Source organism: Saccopteryx leptura, chromosome 2 (assembly GCF_036850995.1).
Source record: "Saccopteryx leptura isolate mSacLep1 chromosome 2, mSacLep1_pri_phased_curated, whole genome shotgun sequence".
Lineage (NCBI taxonomy): Eukaryota > Metazoa > Chordata > Mammalia > Chiroptera > Emballonuridae > Saccopteryx > Saccopteryx leptura.
Genome location: NC_089504.1, coordinates 31,377,951 through 31,395,741, shown reverse-complemented (window position 1 = coordinate 31,395,741; position 17,791 = coordinate 31,377,951). Strand labels below are relative to the sequence as shown.

At 42.8% G+C, this 17,791-nt stretch overlaps 2 protein-coding genes across 4 annotated transcripts in view; both read right to left on the bottom strand.

Annotated features, from left to right (window-relative positions):
- Positions 1 to 17,791, bottom strand: part of GRIN3A (glutamate ionotropic receptor NMDA type subunit 3A) — a 172,866-nt gene that overhangs the window by 21,042 nt on the left and 134,033 nt on the right. The window lies entirely within an intron of this gene.
- PPP3R2 (protein phosphatase 3 regulatory subunit B, beta) lies at positions 5,846 to 6,358 on the bottom strand. The gene has a single exon (XM_066365643.1). It carries the CDS (start codon positions 6,356 to 6,358, stop codon positions 5,846 to 5,848), a length of 513 nt encoding a protein of 170 aa, XP_066221740.1.

Sequence of the window (17,791 nt, the reverse complement as noted above, 5' to 3'; positions counted from 1 at the left end):
AGAGGGACAGCCAGGCAGGAAGAGAGAGAGATGAGAAGCATCAGTTCTTCATTGCAGCACCTTAGTTGTTCATTGATTGTCTTTTCATATGTGTTTTGACCGGGAGCTCCAGCTGAGACACTAACCCCTTACTCAAGCCAGCAACCTTGGGCTCAAGCCAGCAACCTTGGGATCATGTCTATGATCCTATGCTCAAGCCAGCAATCCTGCGCTCAAGCTGGTGAGCCCGCACTCTAGCCAGATGAGCCTATACTAAGGCAGGTGACCTCAGAGTATTGACCCTGGGTCCTCTGTATCCTAGTCTGATGTTCTATCCACTGCACCACCATCTGGTCAAGCTAACCGTTATTCTTTTTAAAAAAACAATATTATTCTTTAACATTTTATGGGTTTACACAGTCATTTTATTTATTTTAATGCCTTTAAAATAAATCACCTTTAATACTATCACCTATTATTCTACCATAACTGACTTAACCACTCCCAAATTGTCAGCTGGTTTCCTTCCTATTATTTTATTTATATATGTGATATATAATAAATGCTACAATAGAAAATCTTCAGTGCATAGCATTTAAAAAAATATTTTTGATTCTTTCTTTGAGATAGATATTGCAGTGGGTGGGATTACCAGGTCAGATGACATAACTGTTTGAACACTTGGTAGTGTGCCGACAGCCAGAGACGAGGGGGATGGTCATTCCTAGTGCTGTCAGAGATGCACTAATCATTTTTTTCTGTTTTAAATATTCTCACTCATATTTGTCCAATTAGGCTAGTTGTCAGTGTTAGTTTTTCCTCTCTCTTTTTGTATGAATCATACCTTATATCCTTTGCTCAATTATGCATTACAGAAAAATCTGGAAAATAAGTCATGAACCCCTTTTCTAACACGGTACATTTCTCCATTTTTAAGTTTTCCTGATAGCTTTGTTTCGCTAGATTTTGTTACATAGCAGTTTGTGCTAATGTAAACTCTTCTGTTGTTGCACTCTCAAAAGAATATCTTTTGTTGGGATAAATGTTTTATGACCAGTTGCTTTGTTGTTTTTGAAAAAATAATGAACACTTCAATTCATTTTAAGCTTTTGTATTAAAGAGTAGAATGCGTTCACTTCTCTTCATTGTGACTTAATTTCAGCCCCATGCTTCAAAGATACTTCAGCCATAAAAAGACACCCTATCCTGGAGTGGCCTGTATTTTCTTATGCTAATTTTTATTAAAAAAATAAAGTTCAGATTTTAAAAAATATTGTAAAATAAAAATATTGTGAGGACAAACACCTTGTAAAACTGACAACAAAACAATTTATTTGTGGGTCAGATGTAGCCTCTGAGCTGTCAGATTGTATCCTTTGATCTACACAGCTTTATTGCTGCTAGTGTCCTTTCAGTGTTACAGTTTTTCATCTTAAAAAAAACCTCTCCTTTTCAAGTCACGTTAAATAGATAAAATACAGCAGCCAGAATAACTACCTACTCTATGTTCTAACAGAGAGAAACAGTAGCATAACTGAAGAATGAAATTTGTAATTAAAAAAAATGTTGGAAGGTTATTCCTTGAGAATCCTTCTAAAGCATCATGTACTTAGAGGATAAAAACTGCTTTAAATCTGTTTGTCCCCATATATTTCAAAAGAAGAAATGTCTACTGATTTGGGGATTGCAACATATGGCAGAGAGCAGACATAATCAGTTAATACCGGTTTCATAAGAACATATTGTTACTGATCTCTATAGCTTCAAAAGATATTGGTAACTGCTGTTATCAGTTTTCAAAATGAGATGAAAGTAGAAGAAGATTTATGACTGCTTTGCTGAATATTTTTTGTTTTTGTTTTTGTTTTTAAATATATAAGACCAAAGAAGTGGGGCTCCTTGACAAGCAATTCATCCCTTTCATGAAAACTGAGGTTTGATTTGATTACATTAATAAGACTGTAAGAAATAACTTGAGGCCAGTAAATGTAGGAACCATAAAAATAGACAATGCAGCAAGGTGGGAAAAGCTTAGTGTCTGGGGCCAGAAAATTTGGTTCAAGTTCTTGCTTTGCCACTAACCAGCTGGGTGACCTTGGAGAAGATTCTAGATCTCTCTATAGCATCATCAGTCTACGGCCATACTACCCTGAACACGCCCGATCTCGTCTCTATAGCATCATCTGTAAAACAGATGATGGCACCTATTTCACAGTATTATGATGATTAAATGATACAATAAATGTAACAGTATCTGGGACAGTTGTTCAATAAATGTTAATTATTTATCATCCCCGAAAGTTGTACAGAACTAGATTTGTTCGTAAAGAATAACAGAGAAAAAAAATCAAAGCATTCTAACAACTTTAAAGTAAATGTAATCTTTCTTCCCCAAACGCCATATAAAATTAGATCTTTCCAGTTGCTGAAGCTAGAAATAGCCTCTCAGTTCAAGGTTATTGCCACAAAGACTTGGGAAACTATATTAAGTAGACTGATTGAGAAATTGGCTTAATTCCAATTACTCTAGAAGCTGAAATATTTTTCCTCTTCTGGTTAAATTTGAATATGTAATACAACATCTTTCAAACCCTTGGTCATAATTTTAAAATTTCTGTATTTTACTGTGCACACTGCAGAGTACGTATATAAATAATGTCTCTTTTTTAGAAGTCATCCCAGTTAGCATTACATATGCTCACTTTCCTAATGCAACGTTTCCTCCATAAAAGTCAAACAGGTTGGGTTAGAATGACAGAGCCTTTCTCTTTTAAACTCCTCCACTAGAGAAGTCTGCTGTCCCCCCTGCAAATGAGGAGGTAGGACCACCTTGAGTTTGTTTTCTCTCTGGATTAGGATTACACAAATGTCCAGTTAAATTTAGAGTGGGTGTGGCTAAATACTAAGTCAGGGTTCAAAAGGTATCTTAGGCTTCCCATATTCCTATGTGTGGATTTAAAGGATGTGGAGGAAGGGGGAAGAAAAGGTACTTTACAGGTTTTGTCTTTTTGAATCCTCAAACTAACCCTGGGATGGATCCTCACTTTAACTAGGAGGAATGACACAGAGCAGTTAAGTAACTTGCTTATGCTCACGCAGTTAATAACAAAGTAATGAAATAAAAACCTAGCTGGTACTGAATCCAAACCCAGCTGTGTCTGAGTCTTAGAACTATGCTACCGTCTGACCAGGTGGTGGCACAGTGAATAGAGCATCAGCCTGAGATGCAAAAGACTCAGGTTGGAAACCCCAAGTTTGCCAGCTTGAGCACAGGCTCATTGGGCTTGAGTGTGCTCTCACCAGCTTGAGCATGGGGTCGCTGGGTTGAGTGTGAGATCATAGAGACAACCCCATGGTTGCTGGTTTTAGCCCAAAGGTCGGTGGTTTGAAGGCAAAGGTCATTGGCTTGAGCCCAAGTTGCCAGCTGAGCATGTGCCCATCTTGCTTGAGTGCGGGTTCACCAGCTTGAGTGTGGGGTTGCTGGCTTGAGTGTGGGATCATAGCCATGACCCCATGATTGCTAGCTTGGGTCCAAAGATCGCTGGTTTGAAGGCCAAGATCAATGGTTTGAGCCTAAGGTCGCTAGTTTGAGCAAGGGGTCACTGGCTCTGTTGGAGGTCAAGGCACATATAACAAAAGCAATCAATGAACAACTAAGGTGCTGCAACAAAGAATTGATGCTTCTCATTTCTCTTCCTTTTTGTCGGTCTGTCCTTATCCGTCCCTTTTGCTCTCTCTCCCCCCCATACTAAAACAAACAAACAAACAAACAAACAAAAACAAAAAAAAAAAGATGTCACCTTGTAATAGGAGTAGGACTCATATCACTTCAGGGTTGGGAACACTTACTGGTTATTAATACCTTCTTCTTTTTTTTTTTTTTTTTTGGTAGGACTGCACAGGATTTAAAGAGACAGAGACTCCTATTCTTTGTGCTTCCTAAGTAATCTATTAAATAAAAAGTATGGCAGGGTGCCTTGATAGATAGGTGTTCTGATAGTAATTAAATCTGTGAAATTATTTTTCCTGTTCTTTTTATTTTTCTGTTGTTGTTAAGACCAGCTATCAGCTTCTTCAAAATATAAGGATAATAAATCTCCTTGAAATGAGCTCCCTTGTCCTGAGGAAAAGCACCTGAGTTTTGTTTCTTGGCTAAGAATGCGCAGAGAGAGAATGCTTCACTGCCCTGGGTTTCAGAGCCTTCAGCTCCTTCTTTAGGGAGTGGCGCCCTGGGAGCAACAGGGGAGTCTGAAGTGGGACCTCCAGAGACTCAACGTCTAGGGTAGATGCAATTACGGGCACACTGCTCTCCAAAAACAAAACAAACCAAACCAACTACCATTTTCTGTTTTTTGTTGGGACGTGCTACTCCCACTGTGGCCAGTTTCAGGCCATCGACATGACGTCACTGAACACGGAGCTGGGCAGAGATGCACATGCACTGGCCCTCACTGTGTGAACCGGCTCCAGCATGCCCTCTGGCTGCAGGCTTCTCAGGGGGTGAGGAACTCTGGACTGAATGTTACATTAGAGAAACGGCTTCCCAGGATGAGAGAGATCTCAGCTTCCCTGCCAGGCCCCAGGTCTAATTTTCAAAACTGATAATCTTAGTATAGGCAGCATTCGTCTTTGCTGCAGGGATGGATTCCCCCATCTCTGACCCCAGGATCAACACCATGTTAGTTAGCATCCTGGGGAAAGTCCACTACCGCCAGAGTTTTCCCTGCCTTGCTGGGGGGAGAACCAGGAGAATCTGTCTCGTTCTCTCCAGGTGGCATGGGGCTGGGTATTGGATGCGAGGGAGATTTCCAGAAAGGCTCCTGCCCCATTTGACTGGAAATCCCTTAACTGAGCTCAATACGGGGGGGGGGGGCAGTCAACCCTGAAAACCCACTGCTTCTGGAGCTGACAGTTGGGCAGGGCACTTAGTCTAGGGCTTAACATTTCTTACAAGAGCCCTGACACCAGTTTCTGTTAGGAGCTGGAGTAATGTGACATGAGGAGCCCAACTGGACTTCTAGTCCTCGTGACATGCTCAGGGCTCTGGATGGTGGCGCAGTGTATGGAAAATCATCACAGAACGTTGAGGTCACCGGGTGGATACCAGGATCGCCAGCTCAATCACGAGGGTGCCAGCTTGACCCTGAGGTCACCAGATCAAGCCCCAACAGGGCACGTATGAGAAGCAATCAATAGGTGCACAACTAGGTGGAACAATGAGTTGAAGCTTCTCTCTTTCTCCTTCCCCTCTTCCTCTCCTCTCTCTCAAGTCAATGGAAAAAAAGACAAAAGAAGACATGCTCAGGGATTTCTAGATGCATCATGGGAAGAGGTCTGCAGCCTGGGAGACAAAGGTGGATGGCTGTTGCCCAGAGAGAGGTGATTAAAAGGTGCTCAAACAAGAGAAATTATGTGTCCCTGTTGCTACAATGGGAAATTAACAATCTGTCAAAAGACACCTGAACTGTTCACCTAACACTGGATTTGAACAGTATAATTATTTCCCATATATAAAACCATAAGAAGTAAAGGCAAAGATATATATATATATTCTCTTATTTTTGAACTTATTAGTTCTTTTTGACTCTTTATAGTTTGGTCTCTGACTTAAAACTAAGAAAAGGACATTTATACAAGCCATTTCCTCCTCTTTCCCCACCCGGCTCCTTCAAGTGCTACCCCGAATCACTGCCAGAAGAATTAATAATAACACTGAGCTGGTCATGAGGTTCACGTCAGAAAATGCAGCTTTACAAAGAGAAATACTGCCAAATAAATCAGAAAGACATCTGCTGGGAGTCTTGAGCTGATCTTAAAAAGAGAGAAGAGAAAGTCGTTATTGGGTGGTACTCTTTAAAAAAAAAGGTCACACAATCACCACCAACTTCTTATGCAGATCCAAGCTCCCAACCACAGCACTGAATTCCTCGAAGGATAGTTTCCCATCGCCGTCCTTGTCCAGGGTGATGATGGTTTTGTCCACGAGCTGCTGGAGCTGCCAGTCCTCCAGGTTGTCCCCCACCATCATCTTCAGCACCTGGAAGAGCTCCCCGTTGGAAATGTAGCCGTCTCGATCTATGTCGTAGATGTTGAAAGCAAACCTCAGCTTCTGCTCCCCGTCTCCCCTGACACTGAAATTGGAGGTGCCCACGATGAACTCTTCGAAGTCCACCTCCCCGTCGCCGTCGGTGTCAAAGACCTCGATCACTCGCTGCACCAACGGGTTCTCCTTCAGCTCGGGCAGCTTCATGAACTCGTCCACGCTCAGGGCACCCGAGGAGTCCAAGTCCAGCTTCTTAAAGCTCTTTCTCAACCTTTTAATTTCATCTCTGTCAAAGTGGGGGCACATCTCCTTGGGGTAACTGGCCTCGTTCCCCATCGTGGACGCCCAGCCCACCCCCAGGGGCTCAGGGGCCGTGGGCTGCCGGCGCGCGCGGGGCAGTTGAGCCGCCACGCGGGTTGGGGGGTGGGTGGGGAGACTGGCAGGTGCAGTGGGCTCGCGGGACTCGGCACCCGACCAGGAAATAGGAGGCTGGGCGCGGGGCGGGGAGGGACTGGCGGGAGAGGAGGGGGGAGGGGAGACGTGGCGGGAGGGGGCAGCTTGCAGGGCAAGCAGGAGAGGAAGGGGCTGAGAGCGGCGACCCTCCCCCTCCCTGGTCCCAGACTAGTAGATTTCTGTGATAACCCCTCTCCTCGCTGTGCTTTTGTTCTCTGGCTTCCTCACTTCTCCGTTTGCTTACGCAGTGACCTGCAGGGGGCCGGGGGCGTTGGCACTACTCCTCACAGTGTCCCCAGCACTGTGCCTGACACGCATTCAGTGTGTGCTCCATAACTGTGTGCTGAAGACGAAGGAGTGGACTGCGGTCAAGGGCTCCTTACGCTCCCTACCGCCCTCATGTGAGGGCCCGAGAGGTAACACGGCAAACGGTGACGTTGTTATATATTCCCTGAAGTCTCTGCGAGGGGAAGCAGGCATTGGCATTCTTCTGGGACAGTGGTCACTGATCTTCTTCAGGATCTGGGGCTCGTGGTCTTTGTAAGAAACCGCTCAGATTTCACACAGAATTTCTCACGTGGAACACCCACAAGGTAGGAGCGTATTCCTGAGGAATGCACACAACACTGGATTCCGAGCATTTTTCAAAAAGACACAAGTCCCACGAGGATAGCCTCCGTCACCCTGTTACCTCAAATCCATCATCTCGTGCAGTCCACATGCTTGCTGGACGGGTGTCTGGTGGCTGTCCCGCAGTGTTTGGGGAATGGCTGCCAGGTGCTCAGGGAAGCCATTGGCTTGTGTTGAAGTGACCGTGACCCCTAGGATATCTCACTCTGTCCCCTTTGCTTCCACTGATATGTCTTTTTTGTTGAAGATTAGAATCACGTGCCCTCATATCCTTCTTCCTTCAGTTACTCCATCTGCATATGAAATCAATTTGGTTTAAGAACAATACAGTATAAAGTGACTTGGTGGTGGTGGGGGGAGGCCCTGGCCAGCTGACTCAGTGGTAGAGTGTCCGCCTGGCATGTGGAAGTCCCGGGTATGATTCCCGGCCAGGGCACACAGGAGAAGTGCCCATCTGCTTCTCCACCCTTCCCCCTCTCCTTTCTCTCTGTCTCTCTCTTCCCCTTCCCGCAGCCAGGGCTCCATTGGAGCAAAGTTGGCCCGGGTGCTGAGGATGGTTCCATGGCCTCCACCTCAGGTGCTTGCATGGCTCTGGTTGCAAGTGAGCAATGCCCCAGATGGGCAGAGCATCGCCCCTGGTGGGCATGCTGGGTGGATCCCGGTTGGGTGCATGCGGGAGTTCGTATCTCTGCCTCCCCGCTTCTCACTTCAGAAAAATACAAAAAAAAAAAAGTTACTTGGGGGAATCCCAGGCCACAAAATTAACTGGAAGGGACAAAAATTCCCTTATTTTAAAAATGCTGGCATGTTCTCTGTGCTTCAGTTTAGCCAAAATATCCATCTAAAGGTAACCTTGCTGAAACTGCACAAGGCCACATGATACCTTACCGCTGGATCTAGATAGTTTAAGGGGGAAGGAAAGGTTTGGAGGCTAACATATTTGGTTACTGAATTATTATCCCAACTTACCGAATTAACTGGATCTGAAAGAAGCATTATAAGACAGAAAGAATTTAAAATAGGAGGACCCAGCATCAAATCTTAGCTGTCCACGTAGTAGCAATAAGGCTCTGGATAAGTTGCTTCACGTTGGTTTTCCCATGTGCAAAATGCAGCTGGTATATATTTTGTACACTGTGCAAAATGCAGCTGGTATATATTTTGTATGAGGATTAAAGCTGCTTTTAGCCAATATGATAAGCCATGACCATTATTGTTACTATTACTCATTTTATTACTCTTCGTCCTGCTGTTGGAGATGATGTCTTAAGGAAGAGTACTTGGCAGCCTGCAAACAAAAGTCCGGGTTACGTCCATGTAAGGAACACGTCTCATATACTGTTTACAGTGTGCCCCTCTCTGCTCTAAGCACTTGACCAGCGTAAACTTAGGCTCCTCCAGCTCAGCAGTCTTTGGGACTGGCTGCAGACTTTCCACTGTGGGCTTGAGGAATCCGGGGACCGACCTCACTGGCCCAGCAGGCACTCTGATGGAATCCTCAGTGACTTTCTCTTGAGTTAACACCTTGATGGTCATCATTTAGAAAGGAGCTGTTGGGTGTGGAAAGTTTTAGTAAGCCATGTTTCTCTACAAGGGTGTGTCTGTAGGAGGTATCAAGGAATAGTGGAGGGAGCAGCAGAGGACTTAAACAGACTAGGTTCCAAGGCTCCACTCTGCCTCTATTAGCCGTGAGCACTTAGAGGAGCTGTTACTGGTCCCAGCCTCAGTGTCCTCATCTGTAAAGGGTGACAGTTATCACATCTGCTTTATCTATTGCATGCAGTTATTGTAAGAGTGAGATGAGGGAGTGCATACAAAAACACAATGTAAGGGGAGAAATACTGTCTTAAGAGTTAACTAACATAACGGTTGATTGGACGATGCTGGGGAGATGGTGACATGTCACTGAAATAATTCGTGTGTGCAACCAGAACTGCTTCACTCCTGCCTTGTAGGGGACATAATGCTATGCTGGATCTGAAGTTCTAGTCGATGTGAAGTGGACCTCCCCATTTCATAAACATTGTAGTTCAGCATTATTACGGGACATTATACAATACCATTGTTTCGATTTCCTCTGGCCATTGATCTTAGCCATTACTATGGAAAATACTCTTTGTTACTTTTTCTGTGTAAAACTGTGGAAGGATCTGGAGAGTGGGACAGTCATTGTAGTAACTAAATTAAAGGGCTGACAGATTGCTTAGTAAGAAATCAGGAGCTTGATAGTCCTTCTGTTTCAGCAAGTTCCTTTTTCTTTTCTTTCTCAAGAGCTTTCAGATGAAGAGCTATGAGATGGTTAGGTGCAAAAAATGACTGACATTGGAAAACAAAGCCAATAGAAATGTAAGTGATGAGGTCTGAGGCTCATTGAAGGCCATTCTGGGAGTGTTACAGAAGATCCTTGTGCTTTAGCTGGAAGTCCTCTCCTTTCTGTGATATTAAGGGTCACCAAATTTAACATCTATCTGTGTTGGGGTTATTCACCAGGTAGACAATGGCACCACATCACCGTAGATTTAAAAACCATTCATGAGCATCAGATTTCTTATTTTCAAAGCAGGAATAATATATATAATGATGTCACAGTGTTATTTTAGATTTAACTAGAATAATCCCTAAAATAATAACTGAAAACAGCATCTGAAATAGCCTGCCAGCACACAGTAGATGCTTAATATATTTCACACCCTGTCTGCTTTCCTTTCCCTTTCCTTTCCTTTATTTGCTTTTTCCAAAGCAAAAATATGACTCTGGCTATCTATGTGTCTTATCTTCTTTGGATATGACCAACCTTGTTTCAAGTTTAAAGCTGCTTAACAAAAACATAATGAGTACCTGCTATGTGCCAGGCCCGGGGCCCAGTCCTGGGGTTTTCTGTGGTGAACAAGGCACAGTCTCTTGACAAACATAAGTTTTGCCATTGAGAAATCTACAGTTTAGCAAGCAATATGGCTTTAAGGATTTAGTTGCTCAGTCTTTTATGTTTATTATGGTTTATCATGTATATTCAGAAGGATCAAAAGCATTATGCTTGATTTTCTTTTGTAATTCTGAGGTAACTTTTAATACAAGCTTTGGAGTATATGGTTTTCAAACACAGTTTTTCTATTTAATAATTCTGTGATCTTGAGCAGAGTTACTTGTCTGAGTCACTGTTTGCTCACCTGTGAAACAAGAATACAAACGCTAACTCAGCATCATTTTCAGGAATAAGCGCGATAGAACATATAAAGAATTAGACTAAATGCTTCACACATAGTAGGTATAAAAGTGGGATGTTATCATTATTGCCTACTTTAGGCTTGCCTGGAAAGTTTTAATAGATTGTTTATATTTATACACAAGCAGATATACTCAACTATTTTTTCTTCACAAATATTTATTAAGCATCTAACGTATGAGAAGAAGACAATAGTGGTCTAAAGCAGATAATTTCCAAGCTGCCTCTGCCCCCAGGAACTTACAGATTTATAGGCAAGTGGCATGTCAATTACTTTATCATGCCCATAAATGTGAAAGAAGAGCCTACTGGGTTATAGCTGAGAGACAACACAGTAGGAATTTGCTCCAGTCAGAGGGACCCACAAAACCTTTACTGGGAAAACAGTGATTGAGCTGAAAACCTCCAGGAGGAGAAGTTAATAGGGTACTCTAGGCAGGAATGAGTGTTACAGGAAGAAGGAAGTGCAAAGGCACTGGGGCAGGAGGAGCACATCAAGACAGAGGAACTAAGGGAAGGCCATGTGGCTAAGCAGGAAGGTCAAGGGAGAGCATGGTATTAGATAAACTGAAGAGGTGGTTTGACCCTGCCCCGGACACTGAAGCAAGGGCAATGATTATTCAATCATTCTATCCAGGATGTGGTTTATTCAATTGTATTTCACCATGTAAAGGGTTGAGGACATGTAAGGCATTGGGGGCTCTCCCATGATGCTGCCTTTTCAGCTAAACTGTGATAACATTCCACCAACTTACACAGATGTATGGGGAGGAAGTATCTTTAGAAGCCTTAGATATGACAGAGGAAATGTTAGGGCAATTTCTTACATCCTTAGGCTCAGTTAATGGGAAATAAAAAGACAGCTTTCTGATAGTTTGTGACATCTTACATCATCACCACTAGATGGCAATCTTCACACATTTCTATGCTTTCTCTGTTTACTTCAAGCCAGAAATCTCCAGAGCCTGGAGGCAACTACTTAGCACAGGGAATAATTAGGGAGGAGAACTGTTTCATGTGATCATCCATAGATTTCAGTGTAAAAAAATATAAAACAAAAAAAAAAAGGAAAAAAGGACTCTCACAATAGTTCTAATCAGTTTGTGTACTGTTCATACCTTTTAGTCACATAGTAAATAAATAACATTCATAAATATTCATGACTTCATTGAATTTAACCAGGGGAAAAGCAAAACCTATTAACAGTATGTGGTCTTGGGTATAATTTATGCCCCAAGCATCTCTGGTATAGAAAAGAGGAGACCCTGATTCCATGAGATGTTTACTTGGCCATTAGCAAGGGTGATGGGGTCATTTGCTAGAATTAGTTTTCCTTGTATCAGAATTCAAACTTAGTAACCAAGGAGCAAAAAGAAGCAGTCCTAGCCCTGTGATGATATGCAGTGTGGGGGAAACAAGAGTGAGACATTGTCGGTCTCCAGACCGCCTACCTAGCAACCCAACTTGAAATATCCTTGATCTCATTTAAAGGAAACAGCCCTGTTGTTTCTTTAAATATCTGTTAACAGTGCATCTAATGGTTAGTATAAGCTATCTTCTCATTTTCCAACTCATACCTTGAAACTGAGTTGAAAAAATGAATGACATGTGTGGACGGGGCCAACTACACCTGACAAGCTAAGGTGAGCCCTGCAGGGTGCCCTTGCAAACTCAGAGACCTAAAGTAAGTAACACACAGGAAGAGCTGAAATTAAAACTTTCTAACTGAAAGCAGTTCATGGTGGGTAGGCATGTCCCAGGGTGGTATTTTTTTCTAAACAAAGGTCAGTGCTTCCCTTAATCTAGCTTGCCTGTTGTCTTTTGCATCTACAACAACCTGATAACATACTTGTGAAATGGAAGGGTAATCTCTTCCTGCCTCCATCAGGGCAGGCATCCCACCAGAGCAGGAACCAACAAATGCCCTCATTACCGTTATCCTGTTAATTTACTACCCTCTGCCTTCCTCCTGCCTATGTAAAAGAAGTTTCAGTACATACATTTTTACTTTTTATCCAATCTCAGATATTTCTCCACTTTGCTCTCTCCTACTTCCCTGATCTATCACCAGTCAATTTCATGTAACCCCCTTACGTCTTGCCCTTTCATCCTGATGTATAAAATAAGTGGGAAAACTGCCATTTTTCAGACTTTTCTCAATCTGTTGAGACTTTGCTTTCTGGCAACTGTCGACAGTGTGGCTCAAATAAAAATTCTTAGAGATTTGGAAGTTTCTCACATTGACATGATACTGCTATAAAAGCTGGTTAATTGAGAAATGATTGGATAAAGAAGATGTGGTACATGTATATAATGAAATACTACTGAGTCATAAGAAAAGATGAATACCTTTAGCTCTTCCTGTGTTCTGCTTTATAGCCCCTCTTACTTCCACAAGAGCAGGGACATCTTGTGGACATGCCTACCCACCATGATCTGCCATTTGCGACAACATGGATGGATCTTGAGACTATCATGTTAAGTGAAATAAATCAGAAAAAAAAGTTAAGAACCATGTGATTTCACGCATATGTGGGATATAAAACTGAAAGCAACAAACGAACAAACAAAAACACATAGACATAGATGACAGTATGGTGGTTACCAGAAGGAATGGGGTGGGGGTAGTAAAGATAAGGGGGGTCAAATATTATATATAGTGATGGAGGAAGATTTGACTACGGGTGGTAGGCACGCAATGGAGTATACAGGTGAAGTAATGGAACTGCACACTTGAAACCTATATAACTTAATTAACTGACATCACTCCAATAAATTTAATAAAAAATAAAATTTTGAAAAAGGCAAGAAAAAAAACCTGGTTAATCCAGCACTTTGCAAATGAAAAATTCCAGAATCATATCTTTCTCAAGTCCTGCCAAAAAAGTCTTCAGTTGTAAAACATATGTAAGCAATAAAAGGTAATGTTGAAATTCTAAGATGCGTGTAATTATAAAATGCTCCTGCTCTTTTGCAGATGGGTCTATGAGGGAGGGTGCACCAACTGTAATTTCTTGCCTCTGCTTATTATTATTATTTTTTTGCATGTGCTTATTATTTACTAAATATTTTTTTCTTCTGTGTGTACAGCTCTATACTCAGGGAAGAAGGAGGAAACATTTGTTAAATTACACATAGATGTTTTCCATAAACTAGCTCATTAAGTCTATTTCATCATTTACAAGTAGACTTTATTATTATCCCCAGTTGTGGGGTGAGCATGTGAAAGTTTAGAAGTGGAATGGCTCACAAAGACACCCACTGATAGAGAAAGGAGTCAAACTCCAGTACGTCCACTTCCGGAGCGGAAACGCTTTCTGTTATTCCAGACTACTTTCCATATGGAGACTAAAAAATATGTCCCTGCTCTTGTGGAAGTAAGAGGGGCTACAACGCAGAACAAAGGAAGAGCTAAAGGTATAATTTACTTCTGGGTCCAGCTGTGGCTGCATAGCAGGTGAGCCAGGGAAGGTGACCAACTATAATAGCAGAATCCCCGAGGAGGGCACCAGTGAGAGGGCATAGAGTCCTGTCTGTCCATCCAGCATGACCGGGTGTCTCTGGAGGATGGGGCCAAATTTTATGCCTCAGTGTCTTGCTCATGCTCTAGCTGGAGAGTTTTCTCCCTCTACCAAGGTTACCTCCTCTAGGAAGCCTTCTCTAATTCCTTCTTGCTCTTCCATGAGGAATCATGGGCTTGCCTGTGTCACAGATCTACCCTGTATCTTCTGCTGCCCCTGGGATGATGTGGTGGAAGGGGTTTGTTCACAAGTGTGTCTCCCTCTGTCTGTAGGCTCTGTATTCATTTCTCCATTACCTGCACCAGGTTCAGAGAGGGCACACAGGAGTTCAGTACATGTTTCCTGACAGATGGATAGATGGGTGGAAGAATGAGCGAATAAATGAATGAACAAACAAATGAATAAATTTGTTCTGGTAGGAAAAGAAGGCGAGGTCTTCCTAAAACTGGCTTCCTTTTCTTAGGTGCAATTCCACTGCACATCCTAAAAGGACACACACACAGCTTTGTGCTTCTTCAGGTTTCCAGAAAGTGCTACCTGGGTAGGTTCCATCCGACCTTCTGCTTGGCTCAAATATTAAACTTAATTGCTTAGGCTATTCCAAAGGAAGCACTCAGCTGTCAAGGTGGCTCTCGACATACACGGGTTTTCAATTTAAAGCAATCTCCAGTCATTAACTTTCCTTGCCTCACATAAGGTTTCATCAGGTTGAATAGCAGTGACATTTTAAATTGAAAAAGGAAGGGATAGGGATGAGAGGGCATAGGAAGCTATTGAGACATGACCTAGTTGTCAAGAGCAGAAAAGACTGCATTAAAACTTACCCCTCCCCCACTCTGGACCATTGCATTTGGGTTTTTATAAATAAACTGGACAGAAAATTGACCAGCACTGAAGTTTCTTGATGTGGCTTGTGGGATTTCCTTGGCTTTCAATGTATAGTTGACTAACTCTTCCTCCCATCCCCGCCACTGGTGGGATTCAAATAATTTAACAATGGTTCTCTGCCCTAATGACCTTTTTAAGTATAAAAAATTATATATACTAAAAGGTAGTTTATTATTTCATGCATTTAATACTTAAATAAGAATAATCAAAGAGGTACATAAAACTAGATTATTATAAGAGTTTTATAATATTAATGAAAAAATGTTAAATAATACCTGACAAAAACAATGCAATTGTTATGAAGATATTTTCATTGACAGCTTGTCACCCCCTGGTTGTTTGCCACTTTTTCTTTTTACGTTATATGTTTGTTTACTGAAGGAACAAACGTGAGGGAATCAAAATGTAGTGTTTCATCAAAGGTATACTATAATGAATTTTATGAAGTGAATAAATAAATATTAGAAGCATAGTTCTGTCAATTTTTTTTCACCTATCAATGGAATGAACATCACTACGGGCACTTAGAACATGCTGTTGCATGGATGAACATTAAAAAAAAAGAGTAAGAAATGTAAATTTGTGATTTCCACATTGGGCAGCTGCCCAGCCACCCACCTGAGAGAGAACCCTGATTACAAGTGCCATTTTAACAACTGGTTCGCCGAACTCAATAAAACATTAGGTATTGGTTCTGCCAGAGTGGTACAAACCGGCTGAATCCCACCACTGTTTCCCCACCACCACCACCACCACCAATTAACAGAGGGAAGAATGGATCTGCCTGAGAAAACTCCAATACTAACAGGTTTCATATTAGATGCACATTTTGGTGGTTTGGGATGAAGAGCCCAGACTGGAGACCAGCTAGTGCGCTGTCCCCTGTGTCCCAGGACCCGTATCTTCAGCAAGGGAGGTCAGGAGTCCTCTGCCTGCTTGAGAAGCACAGTATTCTCTCAGCTGGGTATGCTGCACAGCTCAGTATTAAGGGGGGAAAGTCAACTTAAGTGATTTGCCAAAGGTCACTCAGTTGGTCACGGCAGGGCCAGGACAGATACACCTACCACCCGTTCAGCACCTACTACATGTCCAGCACTTTCACGTACATTATCTCTATTCCTTACGCCAAGTCAGAAACCTCAAACATTGCCGCCTCTATTTTACAAAGGAGGAACCTCAGAGAGCTGAGGGAATTTGTGTTCATGGTGTTTTCATGCACCTTTCTGATATTTTGATGCCATGGTTATGTTTACATTTGTTCTTCTACAGTGCTCCTAAAAGCAAATGATTTAAACCTGTGCTTGTAAATATTACCTAATATTGAGCTTAACAGACATCTTCATCCCTGCCCTGTGGCCCCGCCCCTTACTGGATGAAGTTTGGGATTGAGGAGACCATGGATGGGAAGGCTGCAGAGTGGACTAAAGGTCAGGTTAGGTTTGGTAGCTAGAAATGGGGAGAGATCAAGGACAAAGTAAGTTCAGGGATGGAATGAGAGTCAAGTTGAGGATGAGGTCAAGGATGGAATGGGCAAAGTTTCTTACTGTGCACTTGCCTTGAAGAAAGGCCACGGAAAAGTGTAATGATTTACTTTTAGACTGTTTTCAACTTTACTTCTCCTTTTTCCTACCCATGTAATCAAACTCTCTGGATTCCAGGGATAGAGCTCCTTCTACCATGACCTTTGACCTCTTGCTTAGTGTGTATTAGTTTCCCTTGGCACTCAATAATAACACGAGAACCCGGGATTCAGAGATAACACAGAAAATCTTGTAACAACCTAGCAAGGTATGAATTAAACTGGGGCTCAGAGGGGTTAAGTAATTTCCCCAATGATATAAAGCTGCCTCCTCATTGTAATGGTGGAACCAGGGTGGTCTGACTCCCGAGACCCGGGTTGTTCTGTGGACCTGATTGTACTTCGCTCTTCCTCCAGCACAAGGCATGACCTCTGCCTGCAGCCGGACCTCTGCCTGCAGCCGGACCTCTGCCTGCAGCTGGACCTCTGTCTGCAGGTGCAGAGGTTGCACATTCCCAGATGGTCCGGCTGCAAGCACTTTCTCCTGACTGGCCCAGCCCCACCTCCACCTGCCACGAGGGGTATGTGAGACAGTCTTTTGCCCCCTCAGATCCTCTCCACCTTTCTCCATCCTGCTTTGTGCCTTGGGAAGGACCCCATGGATGGCTCTAAGGCAGTGGTGGAAGATGGGACGTGGGGGTAAACTGATGTCTGGCATCTACTCCCTGGCTCTCTGTCAGGTTTTCCCTAACCAAAGGCTCCAGTTAAAAGCCCTCTCCTATTCCCCGCTGGGTTCTAGGCATGGCAGTCTCCAGTTTTTTGCCTTGAGCCTCAGTGTGGTACTGTCTCTTCACCTTACCTGCCCTGGGAGACTGTATGTTCTGTGTCAGTTTCCTTAAACCAAATTTTTGCAAAGAGTTTCTCAAAAACTGTCCTCAGACTGTTTGAGTGTGCTATCTATTCTGTGCCAAGACCACTGTTCTCTCTTCCTTCTTGACTATTCTCAGTTGGTTAAAAGGTGCAGTGTTCAGACCTTTAATTTAATTAACTTTTGATTTTGAGAGTACGTTTATTAAAGCTGGGGATAATGAAACAAAGAAGGGCTTAGGATAGAAGAAGCAACAGGAGAGAAACTAAGCAAGCCAGCCCATTAGTTAAAGCAGACTTTCAAAAAGCGGTATCATCATGTGTTATAAGAATTCCTCAAAGAATTTTGGGAGTTGGCTAAACTGTGATCTGCTGTCTTCCTTTTCTTGATTTCTAAATAACAGATTACACAACACTTTTCCTGGAGCTCTTAAATTTACTCAGTGACTTGAACACCCCCCCCCTTTTTTTTTTTTGCTGAGTCAAAGGAAATGAAGGAATTTACAGCCTGCCATATGTTTCCCCAGTGGAATTGATCTATGATGAGTCTGCTGAGGGCAGAGGCGCAGTTGTGCTGGGAGGATCATGAGGAAATATCTAAGGTCAATTTAAAATTCCTTCCTGAAAACTGCCGGAGTCTGGTCTGCAGAGTCGGACCTGCAATTTCC

Bases quoted from the DNA above. Each gene is read 5' to 3' on its own strand.
- PPP3R2 (XM_066365643.1), bottom strand. From the start codon at position 6,358: ATGGGGAACGAGGCCAGTTACCCCAAGGAGATGTGCCCCCACTTTGAC.